Source organism: Callospermophilus lateralis, chromosome 2 (genome assembly GCF_048772815.1).
Source record: "Callospermophilus lateralis isolate mCalLat2 chromosome 2, mCalLat2.hap1, whole genome shotgun sequence".
NCBI lineage: Eukaryota > Metazoa > Chordata > Mammalia > Rodentia > Sciuridae > Callospermophilus > Callospermophilus lateralis.
In genome coordinates, this window is record NC_135306.1 from 33,218,170 (window position 1) to 33,245,312 (window position 27,143).

Here is a 27,143-nt window from a genome sequence, read left to right on the forward strand (position 1 = left end):
CTCAAAACCAGAAGTTTCTCAGAATTTTATTCTTTAGCCAAGGGCAGTGGAAACTCCAGCCTCTCTTTGAGGGGAGAATCATGTTAAATGCTTCTGGTAAGCCTACTTTTAAAAGAAAAACACAATAACGATAAAATCCTGGTTGGCAATTCCTTAAGCGTCTCACTAGCTACATGTGCAAGGTCAAGCCAACATTTTACATAGTGAAAGCACAAGAAAGGTTTGGCCTATAAGGTCATCTGGAAGGGTCCAATTACTTTTCCAATCTCCCCTTCTATTCCTTTATTTATTTGTGGTGCTGGGGATTGAACCCAGGGCTTTGTGCATGCAAGGCAAGCACTCTACTAATTGAGCTATATCCCCAGCCCCTATTCCTTCTTTATTTCTCCTTTAATCAAATCTGCCTGTTTTTCTAGAAACTTTCCTGAAAGTATGCCACTTAGAGGCACCACCTCTCCAGTATCTGCACTATACTAACCCACCTGGATGAACCTCTTGTCCTTAGGTCCTATAAGTTAAGGGTAACTCCTGTGCTAATGTCTTCTCTTCCCTTTCTCTTCTTTTGGTTACTATGAGCACCAAGGGCTGGCCATCTCTGTAATCCAATCCCTCTCCCTTCTGCCCAATGAGTCTGGCACATCCTAAGTACATGGTAGTTATGAAGATTTGCAAAGTGGAAGTTAAGGACTCAAGGTTGAGAAAGTCATACAGTTTAAACCAGAAATCAAACTCAATTTCTTTTGCAAAAAAATAAACATTTTAAAACACATGAGACCTAAATTTTAAAAGTACAAAATTTGTAGACTTCCTAAAGACTATGTAACTTTTCTTAGTTATAAATTCCATTTAGATTTTAATCTTTCAGTTTTTTAAATTTTTTTTTAATATTTATTTTTTTAGTTTTCAGCGGACACAACATCTTTGTATGTGGTGCTGAGGATCGAACCCGGGCCGCACGCATGCCAGGCGAGCGCACTACCGCTTGAGCCACATCCCCAGCCCTTTCACACTGTTTTTACATGCATTCCAATAAATACAGCTAAGATTTATTAAAATAACCCTCAAAATTTCCATGAAAAACTATTAGTGACAATGCAGTCACACATTTAGTGAAACTAAATGGTTGAATCACCACTGGAATCAGACTACCTGTCTCCCCCAAATCCCCTTGAGTAAAGGGGTGCTGAGTTCATCAAAAGAGAAAATTTCCACCTTCTGGTAAAGCCACGCTGACCTCGAGCAGCCCATCCACTCCTGGGGGAGGCTTTTCACATTGCTTCTCCTCAGCATGCCTGTCTTGGTAACAAACCACATTCTGTTCACCTGTCAGTCAAACACCATCTGTGTCACAGCCTTGGTGTAAAGCCCATTTTGTCCTCTAGACCTTCCTGTCAGTGAGGGTCACAGAACCTCAGTGCTGCAACAGTCTTCATAAGCCATTTGGTCACACCCCTTCAATCTTAGACTGGGAGGGAACCCAGAGGCCAACACAAGGTCACACAGAAATAAGTTAGCCTTATTTTGTATTTTATTTAGAGACAGGATCTCACCGAGTTGCTTAGAGCCTTACTAAGTTGCTGAGGCTGGCTTTGAAATCACAATCCTTCTGCCTCAGTCTCCTGAGCTGCTGGGATTATAAGCATGAGCCACCATATCTGGCCCATTATTATTTTTCTAGGGTTGGGGATCGAATTCTGGGCCTTGCATGTGCTGGGCAAGTGCTCTATCACTGAGCTACACACCTAAGCCCTGACCATTTATGTTTTTTAAAGGCTATCTTGGCCAGACATGGTGAAGCACAGGAGGCTAAGACAGGAGGATCGTCAGCATCAGCAAGGGACTAAGCAACTCTGTGAAACCCTGTCTCTAAATAAAATACAAAATAGGGCTGGGGATGTGACCCAGTGGTTGAGTGCCCCTGAGTTTAAACCCTGGTACCAAAAAAGAAAAATAAAAGACTATCTCATTTACTCCCACAGTCATCAAGGATGAAGATTAAGATACTCAAAGCATATATAACACACACACACACACAAGCACTTTACCAACTGAGCTATATCCCCAGCCCCTATTCCTTTTTTCTTTCTCCTTCTTATAATGTAAAGAAAAAAAGGCTTCACCAGTATATATGTGTGTGTATATATATACTTGTGCAGTTGTCCATCAACAACCACTCATTTAACAATGTCAAAAATTACCCTGTTTAGTGTTTTAACATGAGCTTACAATTATAGCTCAATTTAAAAATGTAAGCATACAACTAGGCTTTACCAAAGAATAATGTGTTTATTTCACTTAAAGTCTCAAAAATACTTTTTCTGAGCAGTTGTCACACAAAATGACCTAACATGGTGGTGGTGGGTGGTCATTAAAAAAAAAAAAAGTCATTAAAATGAAGAGCATAGAAAAACAGACCCAAAATGTTAAGATTTTATTTACAAAGCTTTTTTTGTTGTACAGAAAGTAAAAATGCTGTTACAATCTGTGTGACTGGTAGCCACGGACAGTTGACTCACCAATCACAGCTATCCATGCTACAGCAAGAATCTTACACAAAAAACCTAACAATGCTTACAATTTTGTTGGGGCAAAGTCCCCAAGCTTGGTGGTGGATTACCAAGAGGGACTAAAAGGAGGAAGGCGGAATGTCACAGGAACTATTCTTTGGCTCTTTGGGTGGGTGGGCGTCCTGGGGTTTGTATCACAGCTACCTTTTTTTTTTCTTTTTTAAACAGCTATCAAATCCATGAGCAGTCCAACCAATACTGAACAGTTCTGTTTTGCAGTGTATCTGGGGTCTTAATCATCTTCTCCTTCATCATCTGTTTCTCTCTTCCTCTTTTCACCTTTCCCGCTTTCTTCCTCCTCTGTACAATAATAAAAAGTGACTTTCAGACCAGTGGAAAGGCATTTGCCTAGGATATTGCTAATGGAGGCAATTTGTTGTTGTAAGACTAAGAAAGATGTAAACTGGACCAGACTAACAGGTTATTGATTAAGAGGCATTAATTGAAAGGAAATTTGTAGACCACAGAACCAAGATGGGCAAAATGCAGCAGCACCTCTACCCACACAGCAAAGCTAACCTAAGTTTTTTCAACTTTGTTTTTTTCCAAGTTATTTCTATATTTTTTTTTTCTTCCAGTTCTGGAGACTGAACCCAGGGGTGCTCGTCCACTGAGCTACATTTCCAGCCATTTATATTTTATTTTGGGACAGGGCCTCACCAAATTGCCCAGGTTATCCTTGAACTTGACATTCTCTTGCCTCCTTCTTCCAAGTCACTGGGATTACAGGAGTGCACCACCACACCCAGCTCAAATATTTCTCATTTTTCTTAATTTCTTGGTTCTAATAATCTAAAAATTATTAATATGCATAGCAAAGACTCAGGAGTTAGCAAGCCTGTTTTTCAGACATGCTCATTTATAAGCAACCTTGGACAAAAAACTTAACCTCTTAAGCCTGTTTCCTTTTTATAAGAGGGGCAATGAAATTGACATGAATGTGTCATTCTGAGAATTAAATAAGATACCACAGAAGGTACTCCAGCATGGAACTTGCATAAGACTAACGACAGCAAATTAAAATTATTTTTTAGTTTCAGCTACTCAGGAGGCTGAGACAGAAGGATGCCTTGAGCCCAAGAGTGCAGGCCAGGCTAAATAAAGCAACAAAAGCTTGTCTCAAAAGTAAATGAACAAACAGGACTTCTTAGGATATTTATGTTCTTAGAATATTAGAGACACAGAGGCACACATTAGTTCTATCAACTAATAAAAACTCATGACTATTTTAATGAGATTAACTAAATCTATTTAAATCATGTCCCCAAAAGTTCCTTGAAGGCAGTGAGCACGTCCTACCCAATGTCATATTCAGTGTGAAGTTTAATCCAATGCTCGGCACAGGGCAGGTGCTGAGCAAGACTGAACAAACAGAAAGCACAGCAACAACCTGGCTGAGACCTCAATCGCAAAAGGATCTGCACTGTTCCTTCCTCTCCTCTTTCTCTCTACAGTACCAGGGACTAAAACCAGGGATGCTCTGTAGCTGAGTGTGATCCCCACTTTTCAAAATAACTTGACCTTTTAACCAATTGCTGAGGCTGGCCTTGAACTTGTCATTTTCCTAACTCAGTCAAGTATCTGGAATTACAGGTGTGCACCACTGTGTCTGGCTGAGAACCAGTACTTTCGATCAGTACTAAATAAGTAACAGCCACTTCATTCGTATTGGTTGAGGGAAAAGGAGGAAAACTGACAAAACTGGAAAGGTGGCTATTTATACATATTGAAAAATTATGATCCAATTATGAATAATCCTTTTTTAATGAAAGAACTCCTAACAGAAAAATCTTATGCTTAGCAGCAGTAAGCCAAATAATGGTGCCTAAAAACATTTAAAAGCATGTTTTCATCTAATTTTTAGTTGAGGACCAAAATGCATGCCTCAGACCCACCTTCATCCTCATCCTCATCCTCATCTTCTTCATCTTCATCTACTTCTCCATCATGCCCAAATTCTTCTTCCTAAAGCATGGTAAACATTAGATTGACAAACTGATGAGACTTTGCAAATAAACACAACAATACGTCACAGAGCAAACCATGTTCTTTTTATCTACTCTGGTGTACTGAGATTTGGTTTTACTTAAATGAGTTTAATTTAAAATATTTTTCTTAAAAAATAATTAGTAGTCAAAAATAAGCAGTTTATTTGCCAGAGATGTTTTCATTAGTATATAACTTAAAACAGAAAATTCAAGAGATGGTTTTAAAATTTTGAGTTTCAAAGCAGGTTTCGTGCTAGGGATAAGAGCAGAGCCTCACACAGTGGGCAAGTACTCCACCCCGGAGCTGCATGTGTCGTGCCACTAACATTCTCATTCTCACACGGTGCTTGCTTCAAGTTCTTAAGTCATCATAAACCTAGGACTTCACAGAAATGCTTTACTTTCACAAGAGCATGCTGACTGATGAAAACTCATGTTTTCTGCCTATTTTCAAACTTCCCTGAGGGTCAAAGCTAAGTCACTCTTTTGTCCTGTCCTTCTACAGAGTCCTCAGGACACTGTATTACTGTCCCATAAACGAGACCACCTGCTCTTTTAGGGCGGGACCACAGTCCTATTTAACTCGGCTCTGACTTTCTACCACGGTAGGCACGCAATATGTTTACTTAATTAAACCAAATTTAAGATGTTTGGACTTGGTAAACATATACTTCCATCAATACAACAAAGGAGCCCACATACTATCAATTCTCAGTGTTTCATCTTTCCATTCTGCTGAATACTCAACCTGTTCCTTCTTCCAGTCAAAGGGCCAAAATCTACCCCGAAGGGTCAAGCACCATGCCTAATTAGCAATCAGTAGGCACTGCATTTAGTATTTAAAGTGGGACAAGAGCTGAATTAGTCACATTATTTGTTTATGCAGGAGGCCTTTTCCTAGTCTTTCTTCTTAACCCCACCTTTGCCTTCAGGACAAAGTGAAGCAGGGCAGGAAACAGATGCATGGACTAACCTCCCCGCTGACCTCATCTTCATCTTCTTCCCCCTCTACATCTTCGTCTTCATCTTCATCTTCTTCTTCATCAAACTCTTCCTCCTCACCATCCTCATCCTCCTCATCTTCTTCATCTTCTCCTTCTGAAAACAGTCCAAAATGGCGTTAATAAGATACCTTGCTGCTCCATGGATGCTCCTATAGACACATGGGCACCACAGGGTGGCCCACAGGATGCCGGTGCAGCCAAGCACTTGTCCACTGTCCAATGTTAGAAAAGGCTTGCAGCCACCATCTGTCCACCAGGTGCTACAGCTCAGCCTTTTGTTTCAAGTCAAAAGGCTCAAAAGTCCTGGTAAACTGATGTATACAACTCTTACTGATGAAACAATACAACTAGGATTTGCTATAAAACACAGGAGGGAAACATGGGTAGGGGTATGTGTTTATAAGAGAAGATACAACCAATCATTGCTAAAGCTGAGTGTTAGGAACACAGGGATTTGTCTTAATGTTACTGTACCTTTGCTAATGAGAGATTGAATGCAGTGATGTTCTACCATTAAGCTACATCCTAACCCTTTTGGAGACACGGGCTTGCTAAGTAGCCCAGGATGGCCTCAAACATGTGATCCTCATGCCCCAGCCTCCCACGTAGCTGGGATAGGTGTGTATTACCATGCCCACCTGATGACCTGCAATTTCCTACCATAAAGGTTTTTTTGTTTTGTTTTTAAAAGCAATCTCTTGGGCAATGATACCTTAGAGCCACCTTCTCCAATCAGGAACCACCTCCTGTCCTATCCTCTGGTTACAAGGTATCCTGGTTACCTGTACCTCCACACCAGTGCTGACCTCTAATACAATAGCAGCTCCCGTCTTCGGGGTCCCAGAGCTCACATGCTCCATGCTCCCTGCCTCCTGCAGGCTCTGCCCTTTCTTCCCTGCTTGCCCGGCTCTGACCAGCCCCCAATTCTCAGTTCCATCACTTCTGCCAGGAGGAGACCTCCAAACCCCAGGCTACAGGCTCTCAGTGGTGCTTCTCCATCACATCTCACTTGTAACTATTATTTCTCGATTACCAATTTAAAAATTTTCCTTAGCATTAGCAGGCAGTAAGATCCAAGTGGAAGGTAATCAAGTCTTCTGTTTTTGGAACCACTCCACAATGCCTGGCACACAGAAAGTACTCAAATATTTTCTGCCTGGCAGGGGGTACAGCACATCCTTATTATAAGCATGTTTGAGGCTGGGAGTTCAGTCCTCAGTTCCCTACCAGCATCTTTGAAATTTGTAGCCTGACTGATCTTTGCTCTGAGGAACTACCCTCCACTCACCTAGTTTTCTTTACAAGCACCTGCAAGTATGACTGACCCACCAGTTCAAGGTGAACTTAGATAACAAGAAACACCAATGATTTTAGGAAACCTGCCGTGAAAGGACATAAATATTTGAAACTAAGCAAAATGTCCTACTCTTTGTCCATTTACCACCTTGTATGCCATTAACTTATGCTTATCTCAATCTGTAATAAAACAAAATTATAAAAATGATTCCAGATCCTATGCCAAAATTGCACCCAAAGCTGTCTGATGTTTTTCCTCCTCCTCCATTTTATTAACTACTCTGTCTTGTGAATTAGGGTTACTGGGGATTGAACCCTGGGGAGCTTAACCTTTGAACCACACCCCCAGCCCTTTTCATTTTTTTTTTTTCCTTTTTTAATTTTGAAACAGGGTCTGAGTTACTGAGGCTGGCTTTGAACTTGCGATCCTCCTGCCTCAGCTTACCAAGCCACTGGGGTTACAGACAAAGTGCCACTGCACCCAGCTGTCCTATAACTTAACTGTAACATTAAAAAATGTTTAAAATATAATAGCATAAACTCCAGAAACATCAGAATTCTGAGACCAAATTTTCTTCATGCTGACTGGTGTAAAAACAAATACCTCTACCACCTGAAGGTGAGAAATCTTTTACTCCTGAGAGTAAAATCTTTTACTCCTCTAAGTGCACAAGTCAGAGTGCAAGGAAAACACAAGCAAATGAGGAGGGATATTTTGGGTAGAATATATAATAAGATTCTTAAAGATACCTAGAATGCAAAAACTCTGATGCCAAAAATATTGAAAAGTATGTTTTAACTCTACATTGTGAACACAGATTATTTTCCTTATTAGTAGAAAGGGGAATTTACCACAGGTACATTAAAATCATTACCTTCTTAAACTCCAGTCAGCATCAAAGGCAAGAAAGTTATTTTATTTTTATTTGGGCTATAAAATACAGGTACAGAGTACCCACCAAAAATGCCAGCCCCTACAGATAAGTTGAGGTCACCAGATGTAGAGCCCACTCACCTTCATCCTCCTCCTCTTCATCCACACCATCCACCTCTGCATCTGAGTCAGGGGCTTCCCCGTCTTCTCGATCATAGCCATCCAGGTAGGTCAGCTGGGGCAGGAGCCTGAACACACTCTCTCGGTAATCATTCAGATTAGTGACTTCACAGTTAAATAGATCCAAGCTCTTCAGACAATCCAACTTTTTCTGAAGGAAAGGATCAAAGAACACAACTCCTAAACTTCATCTGAAGAGGTAAAATTCTAGATCTCAATCGGCTGCTACCCACTCAGTCTTCTACATAAGAAAAAAAATTATCAAGCCCCACGCCACCTTTATATTAGTATACTAGGCTCAGTCCCTCCTTTCCTACAACAATTCTCTCAGAACTCTTGTCTTTTTCAGCATTTAGTCTAAAGAAATATAAATTTGAAGTAAGTTTTAAAAACAGATATTTTCATAGCATGAAACAATCGGAGTCTAATAAACTTAGTCCAAACCTTAACACAGGGAAACATTCAAAGATTTATGAGATGAAAATCCTCAATCTCAAGGTGCTTAAAATTCTACTTGGGGACAGAATATAATAAAGTATGAGGTTTAGCAATGCAGAATTTTCAGGGAAGACAAGAGTTAATAAACGGGGCAAGGTTGGGGAGGAAGGCGACTCAAGAGTTCAAATTTCTGAAATACAGAGACATGTTACACCTTTCTTCTTTCTAAAGTTTTGGAGAAAAGATTGACATGATAACCAGACTTTTCTGATGTAAAATTCTTGATTTTGCCATACCTTGAATTTTGCTATAGTACTTTACATTTTTGGAACCATCCATTTCATATATCTAAAACAGCTAAGATCTAAAACTTGGCCCATAGTTTTTCTGAGTAGCCAAAGTGGGTAAGAAAAATATCCCATGCATTTTACTGAATCTTCATTTGTTATATTGTAACAGTGCACAAGTATTTCAATCCCAGGTCTGTTAAATTTCAATTAAGGGTGAATTAAGAAATTGAAGGCAGAGGTACTATTTACAGGTAAGTCAGGAGACAGCAACAGGAAGTGACAGCAAACCCTCCTAAGTGAGAGAAGAGGGAGCTCTAAATAAAAAGCAAACACAAAAAATATATTGTAGTACCCAGTTTGGTGCTTTCAGAACAGGGCAATAAGCCTGGAGTACATTTAACTATATAGTTTCACAAACATCAACTTTTAACGTTCTAAGTCAAAAGAAAAGACTTGGTATTTTCTAAGAAATTTATACTAAAAAGCCCTAAACAAACATTAAGAGGGCATCTGCATGAAATAAGCTCTTAAAAAGTTGATATTAAAAGGCATTGATGCTTTACTTGGAAAGCTAGTGCAACATCCACAAGGACCTGGGAAGAAATGCAGACAAAATAAAAACTTGTTTTCAGGATTTGAGGAATCCTTGCAATTTCTGGGGAGATATAAAGTGATTTGAAAATCCGCTTTAGAGCAGGGGTTAGCAAACCACAGATCACTAGCCAATTCTGGCTCACCACCTGTTTTTGTAAAATAAAGTTTCCTTGGAATGTAGCCACATTTATTCAAGTATTATGCCTGGTTCCTTCTGTGCTACAATGGCAGAGGTGAGCAGTGTGACAGGGACTATGTGGTCCACAAAGTCTCCTGTACTGATTGTCCAGCCCCTGAGAGGATAGAGCTACTGACCTGAACACCAAGGACTTTCATGTCCCTGATTAGGAAGATACTCCCATGCTGGGCTTACTCTCAGAGCAGCCTTAAGAACTAAAAGCCAGGGAGGACTTTACAGAGCAGGGTTACAGCCGTGGGCAAGTGGTGTACCCCTCAAACACAAATGTACAACAATTTCAGAGTTTGTGGATCAAATAATGTGCTTATATAAGAAAGCCCTGCTATCTTAAGAAAGCTACCCCTGGCCTTTCTAGTCCTCAGGAGAGCTGCTTTTGTATTGAGTAGCTTTCAGATTAAGTTTCATGCTAGGCGGGCCCTGACCTCCAGAAGCCAGGTATGACTTCTTACCAGAGGGGAAAACTGCTGCAATGCCCCCCAGACAAATAACCAGCATATACCAGCTTTCACTTCTCCCAGTCTGACTCTACATCAGCTAAGACACAACCATAAATAAATAGCTCCCCCAAAGAGGTTTATTCTAAAAATTCTTTAAAAGAATGAGCCATTTACATCTCAAAATTATTTCCTGGAATGCGTGCATAAAAACAAAAACAAAAACAAAAAACATACAATACATCCTCTGATATTTATCTAATGCTCTGCAATGTTCAAGCTCTTCTAGTTTTGTTGACTACTTCATACACAGGGCCACTAAAGGCTCTTGTTTCCAAGATTTTTGGCTACTCCTGGCAAAGCACCTGTCATCAAATACTCTGGACATGCCAAAAAGTATCCTAGAAAAATGCAGAGAAAGCAAGTAAACAACAATAAATACCAAATAACTCTAGTACTCTAGCTAGAATTGTTTAAAGTAGCAAAATTGTGCTTTAAGGCCCAACACGCAAAAAACACACAAATTATTAGGATCCCAATGTAATGTGTAAATACTGCTAAAAAAAATTCACAACTCTATGATACTAGAAATTTGACCTAAGCTAACAGGCTAGCCATAATAAACAGTAAACATTTTATTAACAATAATTTTGCTTGCCTTCTTAGAATTTAGAAGGGCTTTGGGGGATGGTTTGGATGGCCCAGGTCTCTTAAAAAAGGTGTCCAAGGACGTTTGAATTGATGCCTTCTTTGTCTCTCGATTAATGTCCCTGTAGCAAGCAGAGGCATTCACAATCATTTCATTGACTGTAAGAACTGGGCTCAACGTAGTGTTCACAATGTATGTGGTTAATGAGGATGAGGATGGTGTTTTTCCCACTGAAGAACACTTGCAGAAGTCAAATGAACCCAACATATCCCCCCTTTGCCTTTTCCACAGATTTGCTTTCTTACAAATTAGAACCTCAGGAGATCAACCTAGCACCCCCAAGAATCTGAATACCAAGTATAGTAAGAACAGTGGGAGCTCAGTTTTTCCAAATAGTCCTGGTATGGAACACTGGCTCTGCCATAGAGCATGAAAAAATTCAGCCTCACCCAAGACTTAGCTTCCTCAATGTAAAACAAGAGCCATGCTATTTTTACCTATTTTAGAAGTGTTTTTTTTTTTTTTGACCAATTACTAATACATGCATACCCAGTATAGTGCATGGTGCGGGCATAGCAGATCTTTCTCTTCCTTCACTGTCCTGGGGGATTGAGACTATCATAGCCACTTTCACAAAGCTCTCATACATTCCAGACCAGATCAGAACACTCAAGCAAATAACTCCCACACAATATTTGCTTCCGCTCTGCATCTGTGTGCTGGAACACTGACACAGGCTTCTGATAATCAAAGAGGACTCAGGTTGCCATGAGAATTAGGCAGCAGCCAGTCATGTAGCATGGGAGGTACTGCCTAGTACTCTGCTGAAAAGGGGGTGAGGAGGCTCTTCCTATACTCCTAGTGAGCCAGAATTCAGAAGTCTGTCAGTAATCAATAGCCAAAAAAGCTTAGGGTAGCCAATCTCACGGAGGCGGGGTGGTGTTGCATTTAATTTAATTCTCCTGTCAGAATTCTCAACTCAGATGGCTATGGAATAAACTTATGTAGAAAGAGAAGCAGGTGCCAAGGGCAGTGGCAAGTCCAGTGAACCTGGATTTGAATCATGCCTCTGCCATTTATCCTTAGCAACTACTTAATCTTTCTTAACTCAGTTTCCTCATCTCTAAAGGACATTCCTGCTTCTGAGTTACACCATGATTTGATGGGCAAATGTGAATGTCCTTGGATACATCGAAATTCATTATACCACTGCTTAACAACGGGGGTTGGTTTGGAGGGGAAAAATAAAAACTAGTAGAAACGAGAGTGAGAGTATCTGGATATATCTGTAACAAAAAAAAGGGGCAAAATCTGCAGAACGAGGGTGAGAAATAGACTTTCAACATTTATGAGAAAGTTCTTAAATACATCCTATGTAATGAAATGTAAAAATAAAGAGTCTTGGTAAAAGGTAATTAAATCTGTACTGTAGCAGAGTCTTAATTATTGACTGGGAGGGAAAAGACCCTCTAACTGTGGCAGTAAATCCTCTTCATTAAAAGAAGCCACAATTTAACTGTCTTCCCCTGAATTATCCAGAGTATTCTTCACAAATTATGTGAAATTCACATATTTAAAAATATCATGCTATCAGAACAAATAAAGAGACAATGTCTTATTCTCCTGGCTTCTGTTCTTCTGGATCCTGAAAGATAGCTCTGATCTGCTGGCACAGCCCGCTGTGGGGCTGCCCCTCACAGGCATTAACCCTGCCTCCAGCAGCTCTTTTTTGCCCATCACAACCTCCACTCAGACTGAGTTTTCCAAACAACAAAATGAAATAAACACATTTCCGGACTTTATCCTTCCATTCTCTAGGGAAGGCAGGTATACTATCTTCCCTGCTTCATCAATGAGGAAAGTGGGACCAGAGAAAAGCCATTTGCCTAAGATCACACAGCAATTCTATAACCCCAGTGGCACTTAAACTTAGTTTTCCATAACTTAATCCCCATCTGTAATAATAAGGAAAACCTCAGGGTTTCCATGCAAAACTTTAGGCAACAGAGATCCAGTATAGTACAAAATCGAGAAGTAGAAGATCTAACACTTGATTGCCCTTGATTGTTTCATCTACAATTTCGATTGCCACTTGATATTCTATTATAATAAGCCTAGAATAACTTGGCCAGTTTCTGGGGAAAATATTAAGAAACATGTTTGAGGCTTCTAAGTATGATTTTTAAAAAGGACAAAAATAAAAAATACAACACATAGGATACACTCATTTAGGCTCTGATCTTTAAAACTGGGATCCTACAGAAAGTAAAAGGCCATCACTTTATTGATCAATTATTCTTCCCAATCATTCCCTCCCACTATAAATATGAAAATGAAAATGACTAGTAATTTTAAATTCTCAATTACTTACCAAAGTTTTTAAATTCTCAATTACTTACCAAAGGTTCCAAGGTGCTGATGTCTTTCAGTTTATTTCCACTTAAATTTAGATGTGTGAGATTTGGAAGTTTTTCTGCTAACATATCCAGACCTCCATAGATTCTATTGTCACTGAGCTCAAGCTGCAAAAGAAATTACAAACAATACACACAAGTACACATCAAGAAACACATATCACAGGCAGGCATGGTACCACATGCCTGTAATCCCAACGGCTCAGGAGGCTAAGACAGGAAGACTGCAAGTTCAAAGCCAGCCTTAGCAACTTAGCAAGGCCCTGGGCAACTTAGTGAGACCCTGTCTCAAAATAAAAAATAAAAAGGGGTGGGGATGTGGTTCAGTGGTTGAGCACCCTTGGTTTCAATCCCTGGTACAAAAACAAAAACACAAAACACAACAACAACAACAGCAAACCAAACAACAACCAAAAAACCCCCACATTATTAATGTTTTTTGGGGGAAGGGGGGTGGGAGTGTATTGAGCAGTGTGGTACTGGAGGTTGAACCCAGGGCCTTACACATGCTAGGTAAGCACTAAGCTACATCTCCAGCCCTCTTAAAATTGCTGAGATTGACCTCAAACTTGCAATTCACCTGCCTCAACTTCCTGAGTAGTTGGGGTTACAGGTGCATGACACTGCACCTGGCTCATCAAGAACAACCCACCCTTATTTCTATTAAGGCATACATTTATCTTGTTTAAATCCAAATAAGTAGTTTCCAGATCCCAGCAACATTTGGTGTTGAGGTAGGTAACAAGACAAGGTGAGAAATGCTGTGTTTCTTCATAAACTACTAATAACAGTTTGCTTAAGAATTAACCTCCAACATCAATGAATACATGCTCTAGCATAAAAAGTGGATCAAAATAATTAGAATTCTATAAGTTGTAATACTCTATACCTGCCAGCAGGAAGGGTAAATGTTCCATGTATTCTGAGCAGTTTATTTGTGTGACAAGGAAAGTTTGCAATGCCTATTTGAAACAACCTGGTTCTAGACAATACTAACCACATTGTGGAAGACACTGGGACAGTCCCCAAAAATGAGCCCATAAAGAAACTCTAAGATGCTGGGCACAGTGGCACATACCTATAAACTCAGCTACTCTGGAGGCTGAGGCAGGAGGATGGTAAGTTTGAGGCCAGCAGCAATTTAGTAAAGACACTGTCTCAAAAAGCTAGGGATATAGCTCAGCCACTCAACTGCCAGCACAGCAAAAGGGAAAAAAAAAAGCTCCAAAACATTAGGAAAGAGTGAGGCAGGGGCCTGGGGTAGAGCTCAGTGGTATGGTGTGTGTTTACCAAGCTTGAGGCCCTAGGTTCAATTCCCAGCACCAAGAAGAGAAAGAAAGGCAGAAAAGTGAAAAAGCCTGAGTTTATGAAACTAGCTCCCTTAAGGCCAGTTCTTGCATAACCTTGCATAACCCTGGCACTGCCTTTACAAGAACCTACTCTAATTTCTTAGCTGCAGGTCAAGCATCACATGCAAATGGCATGCCCACGAAGGAGTTAAGAATTCACCAAGGAGGATTAGCGTCTTAGAGTACAAGTAACTGGAGCCTGGAAGGTACTGTGGAGAACATCATCCAAGCTCTTCCTCTTACAGATGAAAAAAAACTCAGGCACAAAGCTAGTTCCAATTCTCTATTTCCCATACATAGTACACACAGGTGCCAAGCACTGTTCAAAGCACTAAACACAGATTAACTTCATTTGATCTCAACAACCCTAAGGGGTAGGTAGAATTATTACTCCCACTTACAGATAGGTAAAATTAACCACAAAATGTAACTGGCCTTAATAAAAATCACACAGCTATTACAATGGTGGGCCCATGATTCAAAGTCAGGTAGGCTAGCTTCCTAAGAATCTATGCCCTCCCCATTAAGCTACTGTACTCCACATGCTATGTATGAAAAACTTCATGTAACGAAGTCTTTGGTATGCAATGGAATATACTACAAGATGCAAAATAGAGAAATTTTTTAAAATCTAGCCATGGTCTAGGATTTAAAATATCAGTCTAGCTGGGCATAGTGACACATGCCTGATATTCCAGCTATTTAAGAGAGTTGAGGCAGAAGGACTGCGCGCGCGCGCGCGCGCACACACACACACACACACACGCATGCATGTCTATAATACTATTGTTAGCTTTATTGATTTTTTAAAAAGCAAAATACAAACTGAGATCACTTGTCTTGGTGTGTGTTTAGGACATGTGGTCAAAATATTACATTCAGGTAATAGTCACACATCTTTCCAACATGAACATCTTACGAACTAGGGTAACAAGGCGATCTACCACAGCATTTATTAGCATATTTATTTTGAAATGAAATAAATGTGTAAATCTAAGAAATTTGTGACTTATTTTTCTCAGTGCTTTTTCTTGTTATAACAGTCTGTGCTCTAGAACCACTACTAGCTATGAGGACATTCAAACTGCCTTTAAGTAAGAGTCCCACTCATCGTCCACAAATGACTGATATTTAAAAATCTCAGAAAGATTTAATAATTACTGGGAGGCTGACTTTCTAAATATACCTGACAATACATAGTAATAGTAATTCGGGAAAACTTAGCAGGGTGCCAAGAAAACATAACAGAATATAAAACACACTAACAATCTACTGGCATCAAGGTTATGCTAAACAAAAGTTTAGGGAAGGGGCACACACTTCTAGTGTTTTAAATTCATGTAGTTAACCACAACCCAAATAGCCTATGTGTCCTTTACCTAAAAATGATAATAAAATTTCTTTTCTTTTTTTTTAATGCTAGAAATTGAACCTAGGGATGCTTCACAACTAAGCCACATCCCCAGACTTTTTTATTTTTACCTTGAGACAGGGTCATGCTAAGTTGCTCAGAGCCCCCACTAAGTTGCTAAGGCTGGCTTCAAACCTGTGATTGATTCTCCTGCTCCAGCCTCCTAAAAAATTTCATTTATGTGTTCTTTTGTTTAAAATAAAAGTTCAACATAAGTTCTCTAATAAAGTGAATACTGGAACAGTGGTGAATTCTGCAAAACTTTACATAACCATACATCTTTTCCTTTTAATGGAAAGGGTACTAGATTAGGAGGTATGGGTTCTAATTTTGGCTCTAACCACTTTGTGGGAAGTGTTAAGCAAACTGCTGTCCCTTTCTAAGCCGGTTGCTGCGCTTATAAGAGGATAGAACTGGAGGAGGGTAGACAAGTGCATTAATAAGAGTACAAATGATGAATGAGCCATCAACTAGGATAGGGAAGTAATTCTTATCAATCAACATACTTCAAACTTGCTAGTCATGAAGAATCACATAATGGCTTGAATTACCATGGACTATAAAGTCTGTAAATTTTATTTAAGCTCACCCTTAATCAACAGACATATAAACCAAGAATGGGAGGCACTGTGGTTCTTTTAACCAGAGCAGACTAAGAAGAAAAGCTGGTTAACATTATAAAAAACTCAACAATAAGTTATTTATAAAACAATTCTTTATATACCCAGTTCCAAAGGCCATGTGCTTTCTGCTGTACCGCTTCCTTATAGGCAAAAATCATACATTTTCCCCTTCCTAATTGGTTCTCTCTTACCTGTATCAAAGAAAAAATACTTACCTTTTTCAATTTAGGTAGCTTGGGGAGATTTGAAACTGAAATCAAGCCTACATTTATTAAACTGAGGAACTCCAAGTTCACAAATTCAGCAGTTAAGCCCTCAATTTTTCCATCATTTGATTTGCAATTGTCCAAGACAAGTTCTCGAACCTGTGAATGACAAAAGGAGAGAGAGCCTTCAAGAACATATAGAAAATAACAAAGAACAAACAAAAAACTCCAACAATAAATGCCCCTCAAAAACACACCCACATATGCCTGTAATTTCAGCAACTTGGGAGGCCCTAAGCAACTTAATGAAACCATGCCTTTGTGGTTCAGTGTCAGTGATTAAGTGCCCCTGGTTCAATCCCCAATAAAAAAAAAACAAAAACAAAAACACATATGTTAGAGCAGCATTTTATTAGACCAAGATCACAGTTATAAATAACTGAAAAATCCTTAAATCATCAGAAGTAATACACTACTAAGTTCAAAGATGGAATGTTATTCCATGGTCTAATGATTTACTCTCCATTTTTTAGAAATAGAAATTCCAGCTCTCAATTAAGTGAAGAAAGTATGTCTCACTAACTCCTTTCCCTAAATCTGTGTTCAATGGTGGAGGTGGTGGGAGGTCTATCCAAGTGCAAGTGCAGAGGCAATCTCTCCCTTTTGGCCTGACTCAACCACAGGAAAAGAGGAGAGGCTTTACTGTTCTATCAAGATCACTAACAAGCTATGTCTACAGGTTTCTTCACTAACATGCTTCCAACTCTGGACTTATTAATCTTTACCAACATTATCTCGGTGCTGGAAGGCATCAAGGTAGAAGAGTCCTGAATTCCAAGTAAAAATATCATCTGAGTTACAAGTGAGGAAGATTTTTCTGGGGCAGATTCCCTTTTCTAGGCCTTAAATTCTCCTTTTCTCAGAATTCAAATCCATTTAAGGGTATCATAGCTGATGATTTGAATACTAATTATTCAATAGTCTGTGTAGATTTACTCTGATAATCCCCATTGCTATTCTTGCTTTAGGGCTGACTCTGAAACTTGCAACTTTAACACCCTTTGGTCTACTTACAGTGATGCAAATTACAGTTTTAACTGCCCCACAAAGGCATTCTTGCATGAATCTACTATGTTCAATAGCATTAAACAAGCATGCACATGGAAGAGATGCTGAGAATCTAAAGAGAACAGGAGCAAAGAACACTATCTTTATCCTCCCATACAAAATCTAAGGCTGCTACTCTATTCTATTAATTGCTATCAATTATGGAGTACTTACTCTTTTGTTATTCTTTGTACAAGCACTTCATTCCACTCGTTTACAAAGGAAACAGATTCAGAGTCAGCAATTCCCACATCACCATAAAGGCCTGGCCACTTACTACCCTGGCTACTTCCTCTTCAGAATTCTTGGTTTCATGGTTTCAGGATACACACGGGCCTATTGTAATTTTTACTTCTTCCTTTCCTTCCTTCCACTTTAGATACTTTTGCATTCTTCTGTTTTCTGACAAAGAATCAGGACACCTGAAAATTCAAGGTCAACTGTGACCAAAGCTGGGCTCTGGAGATAAATACCTGGGGTCAAATCCTGTTTCTGCCCCTGGAACCTGTATGGCTCTGGGCAAGTCACTTAACTTCTTTGTGCCTTAGTTTTCTATAGAGATAATACCTACACCTCATGAAGCTGTCACAGCCTAGCACAGAAATGCTCAGAAAATAACCTTTAGGGAAAGGGAATGGGTGGAATGTCGGGGACCTCTGTTCACTTTATTTGTACTATCTATATGTATTAAGGGGGCAGCCAGGTGTGGTGGCACATGAATATATTCCCAGCTACTGGAGGATGAGACAGAGGGATCAACAAATTGGAATCTGCCCTCAGGAACTTTGGGAGACCCTGTTAGAAGTGTTACTCAAAGCTAAAGCAGTAGTTTCAAACACCTGGAAAAGTTTATAACATAAATGTAGTTTGAATTCTGGTGTTCACCAAAAATTCATGTTGAAACCTAAATACCCACAGTTATAATATTAAGAGGTAGGGGTTTTTTTTGGTACTAGGACTGAACCCAGTAGTACTTAACCACTGAGCCACATCTCCAGCCCTTTTAATTATTTTGAGATAGAATCACACTAAGTTACATAGGGTTCACTAATCTTCTGAGGCTGGCTTTGAACTTGTAATCCTCCTGCCTCAGCTTCCTCAATCACTGGGATTACAAGCATGTGACAGTGTGTTGGCTAAAAGGCCCTTTCTACAATGAATCCCATGGGCCTAGACCCTAAATTTCCCAGACTCCAGAACTGTAAGCAATAAAGTTTCTATCATTTACAAGTTATCCAGTCTAAGTCATTAATTATAGTAGCCCAAAAGGGCTAAAATATGGCATAAGAAGTTACTGGGTAAAAATAAAGGGGTAAAAAAAGGATGAAAAAATTATAAAACCACTTAAAATACCCATCAATAAAGGGACTCATTTTCAGAATACATGCTGAGATAAGCAATGTATAAAATACATATACAATATGATAAAATGTGTGAAATAGAACATTTTTATTTAGATGCATACAAGATATCTCAGTAATAATGCCTACAGTATAGGAAAGTAAAAAGCTAAAAGACATTTCCGTAATAATTTCAACAATGAACTATTAATCTATTAAAAAAAAAAAACACAATTTTTTAAAAAGTCACTGTGGGCTAGAGGTGTGGAGCATCTGCTTTGCATGTGCAAGGCCCCGAGTTTCACCCTCAGCATTGTCCCCCACAAAAGCAATATATTAATGCCACCATTATATATACACATATATATTTACTTTAGTCTTTGCGCATTCAGAATCATATAACTTGAGACAAGTTTGAGGGCAGCTTCAGCAACTTATCCAGACCCTGTCCTAAACATAAAACAAATGGGCAGGTGATGTAGTTCTATGATGGTAGCATGTGTGAGCCTTGGTTTTAATCCCTAGTACCACAAAAATAAAACTGCAAATTTTTTACTGGAGAAATCTGTGTATGAATATACCATAAATCACCTTCCAACCTATTGAACACGTTCCCCATTTTTTCTGTTATAAATAATGCCGTGTCTTTTTGCATTCTTCTGTCTTCTGACTGAAGACATAAAATTCTTTAGCTATTTGGGATTTTTCCCTTCAGATAGGTAAAAGACTATAAACACTAGGTAAAAGAATATAAACATTAGGGTATCTGTTATCAAGAGTTCTTTTTATCAACACCTCTTTTAACAGTAATTGCAAAATTCTCTTCCATAAAAAATATAGGCTGGGCTGAGGTTGTGGCTCAGTGGTACAGTGCTTGCCTACCAAGTGTGAGGCACTGGGTTTGATCCTTAGCACCGCATAAAGTATTGTGTCCATCTAAAATTTGTTTTTCTATAGGCAATAGATATAAAGCAGAGACCACAGCAGGGCTTCATTCAGGGCTGTGCTCAAAGATAACAGGTCTGAAAGCCCCATCAGCAGCCTTTGAATCTGTCTAAAGTTTTAGACAGACAACTGGCAAAAAAAAAAAAAAAAAAAAAGTTCTTCTCTCATTCTAGGAGCAGAGAATATAGCATATATAGCAGCATATATGGTCGAGGAAATACTTATATTCAGTAAATTAAACTGACACAAGAAATGTATAAAAATAAAGCTTACTTATGAGTGAAACATGCATTCAAACGTGCATACATAGTCTGATGAAGAACTCAAAGGGGGTGAGAATTAGGGGCTTATATACCAAGCTTAGGAGACAAAAGGGAGGGGAGAGAAATCTCCTTTTTAAAGAATGAGAAGATTCTTCACTAAAGGCAAATAGAATTCTTAAGAGAACAAAAGGGAAATAAGAAAAAGTTTAGAGTCACAAACTACCATAGAAAGGGGTTTTTATGGTAGTTTACCCAGGGAGAAGACACCCTAAAGAGAGAATTTTGTCATTTCCTCAGAAGTGTTTCCTTTGAAGTCAGATAAGTAAGCTCCAAATAGGTTCCTTTTTGCATTTGTTTAATTTCTTATGTCTTCAATTTAAAATAATCTTTATACCGAACTCTGAGATTCTGAGTGGGTCACCACAGGAGTAACTAAGCTTCCCCTCATTCTTTCTTGGGTATAAAGTGATTCAGACTGTCTTGCAAGGGAATGAAGAGGTTGCTGGAGACAAGATAGGGTAATACGAATATAATTCCCCACCCCATCAATTCTAATCCACGGGGAAAGGCCCTATCTTTCTCCTTACTGTGTTCCAAATTCCCAGGGCTACTATTTAAGGAGGAATGTTTGGGCAGACACTTGTACACTTGTGCATACAAGTTAGGGAGCTATTTGGTCCAAGACATTTAGCTGGTATTCTTCTCAAAGGACTGTTTAATTTGAGGGCCAAATTTACTCTTATTTCTTACTCTCCAATTAAACTTGCTTTTTAATCAAACACCAATTTACAGTAAACATTAAAAACTAAAAACAAACCTTACTACTTTAATTATGTTTCCTACAGTTATTAGTAATAAAAAATTATTTTTGCAGTTGGCACAAAGATGCACAACTGTAATTCCAACAACTTGGGAGACAGAGGCAGGAGGATCACACGTTTGAGGTTAGCTGCAGCAATTTAGTGAGACCCTGTCAAAATACCTTTATTTTATTCATTTCTATGCGGTGCTGAGGATCTACTACTGAGCCACAACCCCAGTCCCCCTCCCCACTGTGTCAAAACTTAAAAAGAGCTGGATAAGGTCTGGGGTTGTGGATCAGTGATAGAATGCTCATCTCGCATGTGTGAGGCCTGGATTCGATCCTCAGCACCACATAAAGGTTTTATGTCCACCTACAACTAAAAAATTTAAATTTTAATTTAAAAAAGGAGCTGGGGACTTACTCACTGACGGAGCACTCCTGAGTTCAATCCATGATACCACAAGAAATTTAAAAATTCTTTTGCAGTTCTGGAGATTGAATCCAGGGCCTTGTGCATGTTAGGCAAGTACTCTGCCATGAACTATATTTCTGTCCCCTTTTTAAAAAAAATTTATTATCAGACAGGGTCTCATTAAATTGCCAGGCATTCTCCAACTTGGGGTGCTCCTGCCTCAGCCTCCCTAGTAGCAGCAATCACCCAACTCACATAAGCATTTTCCTCTTTCATCCTGTCCAACTTGCTCTCACTTTCTACTTCCCCAGCTACTATCTGGGAAAAAAAAAAAAAAAAAGACTAATTTTACTAACTGGTTGGGTGATCATCTCCAATCATAACCTGCTTCTGTCACAGAAGGAAGAAGATATGGAAGAATTAAATACTATTGAGTTATCATCTCCTCTAATTACAAAATACATGATCATTACAGTTAAACGAAATAATCCAAAAATGTAGCAAGAAAAAGCAAATCTTGTATTCCTTACCCATTTTCATCCTTCTGAGTTAGCCAATATTCAAATTTTCTATCCTATTATTTTAAAAGAATGTTTTCAAGCTGGGTGGTATAGTGTTATTAAGCCTGTAATAACAATGACTGGGCATAGACTCTCCCTAGGATGATCAAAAGTTCAAGGCCAACCTCAAGAACTTAGTGAGACCATGACTAAAGGGGGATGAACTTTGTGGTAAAAGAGCCCCTAGGCTCAATAACCAGTGCCCCCACCATAAAATTTTTCAAAGTGACAATACAGCACATTTACATTGATGTTTAGATGGTAGAACTATTGGCACCTGGGAAAAAAAACACCCATATCCTTCTGATGGGTGTGTAAAGGGAAGGATTCTAAAAAGCAATTTGGTAGAAAAAGAAACCCTTGCAAGCAACCTAAGGGGACAGTTAAGTTTTGATCTTCTGAAATATTAATAAGGAGGCTGTGAATCATTAAATAGTGATAGATATTTTTAAAAAATGATGCAGGGAATAACTTTTAAGAGGCCACAAGACAGTATATACATTTATAATATGATCTAAGTTAAAAAAAAATTGAACATTCTGGTAGACTACACCAAAATGAATACAGATGGTAGGACAGGTATGTATAATTTTTTTGTTTTTGCTTATCTATATCTACTATCTTTTGGCTTATTTGTATCTAATTTTTCTTCAACAAAGATGTATTGGTTACATAAGGAAAAATCTAATTAGTTGCTATGCAACCAATTAGAATACCTGATGGAGCTCAAAACAGAATCATAGTAGACAACAATAGATGTTGGGGTGGGGGGGGGGCCAAAAAAGGAAGATGCAAGCTAAGGGAAATCTACCCCCCCACCCCCGCAAACTCAAATAGTACTAAATAGAGAGAATGCTTGCCAGAAGCCTATGGCATGTCACAGTCCAGCACACAGCACACCATTTGTTTCACATGGGCACAGACTTTTTAACCTCAGGAAGGAACTACTTGGTTTTCTAACTTTGAAAAAAATTTTAATAGCAAATATGAAGACTAGCTGACCCCAGAGATGCAGGGTTGACAGGTGCTCATAACAAATGATAACATGTTCACATAATAAAAGGACAGAGAACCTCTTTTATAGAACAGGTATTCCTTAGCGTGGAACACAGTTAAATGAGGGTCACATCTTGCTATTCCATGTCAGTATCTTCTCACCTTACTACCAATTTTTGTGGTATATATATTTTCTAGCACTATGATTTATCTGTTTTTAAAATACACCACAGAAGTGTATTTTGACGTGTTATACATATATGGAGTATAATTTCCCATTCTTCTGTTGGACATGATGGGGAGTTACACTGGTTGTATATTCATACATGAACATAGCAAAGTTATGTCTGAACAATTTACTCTTAATGAAGTGACGTTTTATAGAAAACATTCCCTAGAGGATGGGCCCGAGATTTAATCCTCAGCACCAAAAAATAAAATATTTCCTATTCTTGCCTATATTTTTAAAAAGGTAGCAGTTCTTTATGAAGATTATTTTAAAATGTCATCTTGGGCCATTTCTCCCCCACTATGAGAACATACTGACATAAAAGCTGCTTGGGACTTAGAAAAAATTTAATTAATCACATTATTCTTTATGAGCTCCCCTAATAGAAATAGGGACATAGTAATGCATAACCTGAACTTGTTACCTTATGCATTCTTTGTAAACAAACAAACAAAAACCATAGGAAAGTGTTACCTGGGTCTTCTTCAAGTCCAAAAATTAAAACAAAAATGCCATATACACAAAGTCCTCCAGTCCTCCTGGACTTAACATTGAGAATTTTATAATCAACCCTCCACTTACCCTCCTCAAACATTTAGATCTCACTTGACTTTGAAATCATTAAAAGTAACCATGGAACACAGTGTCCTATATTTCAGGGCATCTTATCCACACTTCCATCAGGGTGTGGGATCTTACATTTCTCCAAATGACCAGAATCTGCAGGGACCCAGAAGCCAAGCCCAACTTCCTAACAGCTGACAATACCAATTGTATTCTAGTACATCACAAGTGAGGTGACTATTTGATTTTAAAGGGGTCATCTTGGAACTTTTCATTTGTCTAAAGGATAATGCCTTTGTGAAAACTCTTATGTGCCTTAAAATTTTCCTTTATGCCTGTAATCCCATTCTTTCATAAGGCTGAGGCAAAAGTATTCCAAGTTCTAGGACTGCCTAGCAATTTATCAATTTAACCCCATCTCAAAACAAAAAGAGATGGAGACATTAAGTCAGTGGTAGAGAACCACTGGATTCAATCTCCAGTACCAAGCGCCCACCAAATCCTTCAAAATCTACAGATTTTCTCTTAAAAAGTCTTTAGCTGTCCTAACTGCCACTGGTTTCAGTCTTCCTGTAAAGAGTTCCTAGGAGGGCTGGAGTTGTGGCTCAATGGTGGAGCGCTTGCTTGGCACGTGTAAGGCACTGGGTTCAATTCTCAACACTGCATATATAAATACATAAAAATAAAGGTCCATCAAAACTTTAAAAAAAAAAAAGAGTTCCTAGAGAATTCCTCTCTACCTTCAAATTTCGCCTGCCTCCGAAGAAGCTTTTCTACAAAATCCCTCTAAGAACCTGCTAAAGTGTAACTGCCACTAGCATATCCCACAGGGTCTAATGCTTCCAGAGGGCAGGGGATTTCCTGTCTTGTTCACACTGGTTTCCCCAGGCTCTAGTATACTGTGGGTAGTCACATACTTAACAAACCAGTGGGCTCTGGAAGCCAGTGTTGTCCTATGCAGTATCCCCTAGCCACTTGTTGCTTTGGGGCAATCCAAGTGTATAGTATGACCCACAAACTAACCTTTTAATTTCCAACAAATAGTCACAGGGCTCTGGCCTATTTTGGGCAAGACTAAGGCTTAAATGGGGAAAAAAAAAAAATCAGCACCTACACATATATACACCTTGGCTATTAAAACACCACATAGTGGGAAAAGGCCACTTCTAGTTCCCAAAGGGAATACAAGTAGGTAAGGGTCTCTAGATTTAAGCATCCGACAAAGAATGTAAATTCCAGATTTTTAAGCAATCTGAAGACCCATGCATGTATTTTCCTTTCAGTAACTTTGGCTAAATTTCTGTAGTCCGTATTGGATTAATTTGCATGGAAGAGTCTGGAATTAAGTCCTCAGGGAGGGCGCCCACCTCTCCTCGTTGTGCCAGAGAACGTGCAACCATTCACTACTCTAGCACGTGGCAGTCACAAAATGTCTGCTGCTGGACGGAAGGACTGCGTGCCGGTGGAACCCGACTCCCGCGACCCCGGGGGTGCGCTGCCACCGTGCGGGGGAGCCGGGCTCGCACCCAGGCGGCGGTGACCTCACAGCCCCGGGGCAGGCTACTAAGCCTCGAGCACGCCGGCGGGCCATCCCCACCAGTCGGCCACTTGTTAACCACAGCCACCTGCGTGCGCGAGACGCGGCCCGCCGGCCCGGGGCGGGCACAGGCTCAACGGCTCCCCTAGGCTAGAGGACGCCACTCACCCGCCGAGGGGTCGGCCGCGCCAACTCGGCGGAGAGGATCGAGGAATCCGAAGCCGCCGTACCGCACGAGCGTGGCGCGGGCTCCGCGGCCGAACGGCGCGGGGCCGGCCGCATAGGCCGCACCGAGCACGTGCGGGGTGAAGGCCGCCGATCCCCGGGCGGGTGGTGGCAGCCACCGCCGTTGCCCTTTTAAGAAGGGGGAGGGGATCGGCAGCGCGCCCGCGAGGGGATGAGTCGGCGGCCGCCGAGCGCGCGGCTCCCGCCAGTGGGAACCAAGCCGCAGCGGGGCGGGGGGCGGCCCGAGGACTCAGCCCGGGGGCCCGCGGCCAGCGCCAAGGGCGGGCAGACGGGCAGGGCCGGCTCACCGGCGGAGGAAGACGGCACCCGCCAACATGGCGCTGTGGCGCGCCCGGGCTGGCGCGAGGAGCCGCCGCCCGCCCACACCGAGGGACCAGCCTCCCGGGGCAGGGGCCGCGGGCTTCGACCCCGTGGCGCGGGGGGAGGGCGGAGCTGCCGCCACGACGGTGGTCAGCGCCGCCGGAGGAGACCGGCCTAGATGAGGCCGTGGGTGTACCGAGAGTGAAGCAAACGGGGAAGAAAGTTTTATTTTTAGGCTTGAAAAATGGCGGGAACCGCGTCCTTTTTTCAAACTTGGCCTCAGGAGGGGCGGCAGTTGCGCCACCTCCGCCTGCCCCTCCCCCGCTCGGAGCGCCAGGCCGCGCCCGCCCAGGCCCCCGGAGCCCGAGGGGGCTCCGCGCCTTCAAAGGAACTGAGCCCCCTTCGCGCCTGCGGCCCTGCCTCTGCCCAGCGGGATCAGCCCGCGAGGCCTGGCCCGCGGACCCCTCCGCGCCGCTCCCCACCAGGCGGGTCGCGCCGGAGCCCGGCCTGGCCGGCGGCGGCCCCAGCCGGGACTGACTGCGAGGCTCTTCGGCAGGCCGGGCCTCCGCCCGGCCGCGCATCCCGAGAGGCTGCAAACATGGCTCCCAGCGTTACACAACCCCCGCTCCCTCCCTCGCCGCCGGCCACACGCACACTCGCTCCCTCCGGGAGGGAACCCGGGCAGGCGAGCGAGCGAGCAGCTCGAAGTTTGCTTTTCCTCACCCGCTGCCTTCCCCGGCGGGCGCCAAAGAGTTAATGCCCGCGCGCTCGCTCCCCCCTCCGCGCCCGCCCGCCTTCCCCGTCCGAACCCGCGAGCTGCGCCCTTCCCCGCGCCGCGGCCGGCGAACCCGCGGCCCGCGCCCCGCAGGTGGCCACCATTACGTGCAAGTCATTGGGGGGCGCGGGCACCCGAAGTGGTTTTGCTTACAGCTGCTGGGGTCCTGTTCCTCAGCTCCAGGTGGATCCTCCTCTTCATGTCCATGTTTCCCTCGTCCCCCCTCTTCAAACTTAACTTTCCGCGGCGGGGCGGAGGGGGGAGAGGCGTCCCGGCCTGCGCGGCAAGGGCCGTCGGAGGGGGTCTGCTCGCGGCAGCGGCCAGCAGCGCGGTCCCGTGCGGCGGGCGAGCGGGCGGGCGAGCGGAGCCCCCGGAGCCAAGTTACTCGCGGGAGCGGAGAGAAACCATGGAGGGAAAAGGGGGCTGGAGCGCAGCGTTGGCCTCACTACCGCCGCCCCCGGCCGCGGCCCCGCACTGCGCTTAAACCGGCGACGCGGCGCGGCGGCTGCTCGGCTCCACTCGGCCCCGCGCGGCGCCGCTCGGCTCGG

At 41.6% G+C, this 27,143-nt stretch overlaps 1 protein-coding gene across 5 annotated transcripts; it reads right to left on the minus strand.

Annotated features, from left to right (window-relative positions):
• Positions 1-2,404: 2,404 nt before the first annotated feature.
• Anp32b (acidic nuclear phosphoprotein 32 family member B) lies at positions 2,405-27,143 on the minus strand. Of its 5 annotated transcripts, none has more exons than XM_076845782.2 (7): positions 26,749-27,143; positions 16,526-16,675; positions 12,913-13,035; positions 7,871-8,060; positions 5,529-5,653; positions 4,463-4,532; positions 2,405-2,867 (listed from the first exon to the last, which is right to left on the minus strand). In XM_076845782.2, the coding sequence occupies exons 1-7, from the start codon at positions 26,800-26,802 to the stop codon at positions 2,800-2,802; spliced, it is 780 nt and encodes a 259-aa protein (XP_076701897.1). In that variant the 5' UTR covers positions 26,803-27,143; the 3' UTR covers positions 2,405-2,799. The 5 variants fall into 5 exon arrangements, with proteins under 5 accessions (XP_076701897.1, XP_076701896.1, XP_076701894.1 ...); XM_076845781.2 differs by lacking the exon at positions 26,749-27,143 and adding an exon at positions 25,443-25,797 and having other exon boundaries at positions 5,541-5,650; XM_076845779.2 differs by lacking the exon at positions 26,749-27,143 and adding an exon at positions 25,443-25,797 and having other exon boundaries at positions 5,529-5,650.

Excerpts from the sequence above, each read along its gene's own strand:
- Anp32b (XM_076845778.2), bottom strand. The coding sequence starts at position 25,556 with ATGCGGCCGGCCCCGCGCCGTTCGGCCGCGGAGCCCGCGCCACGCTCG. Across the intron at positions 16,676-25,442 it reads CGCGGCCGACCCCTCGGCGG|GTTCGAGAACTTGTCTTGGA; the intron begins GTGAGTGGCGTC and ends TGTCATTCACAG. Across the intron at positions 5,654-7,870 it reads TGAAGAGGAGGAGGATGAAG|AAGGAGAAGATGAAGAAGAT; the intron begins GTGAGTGGGCTC and ends GACTGTTTTCAG.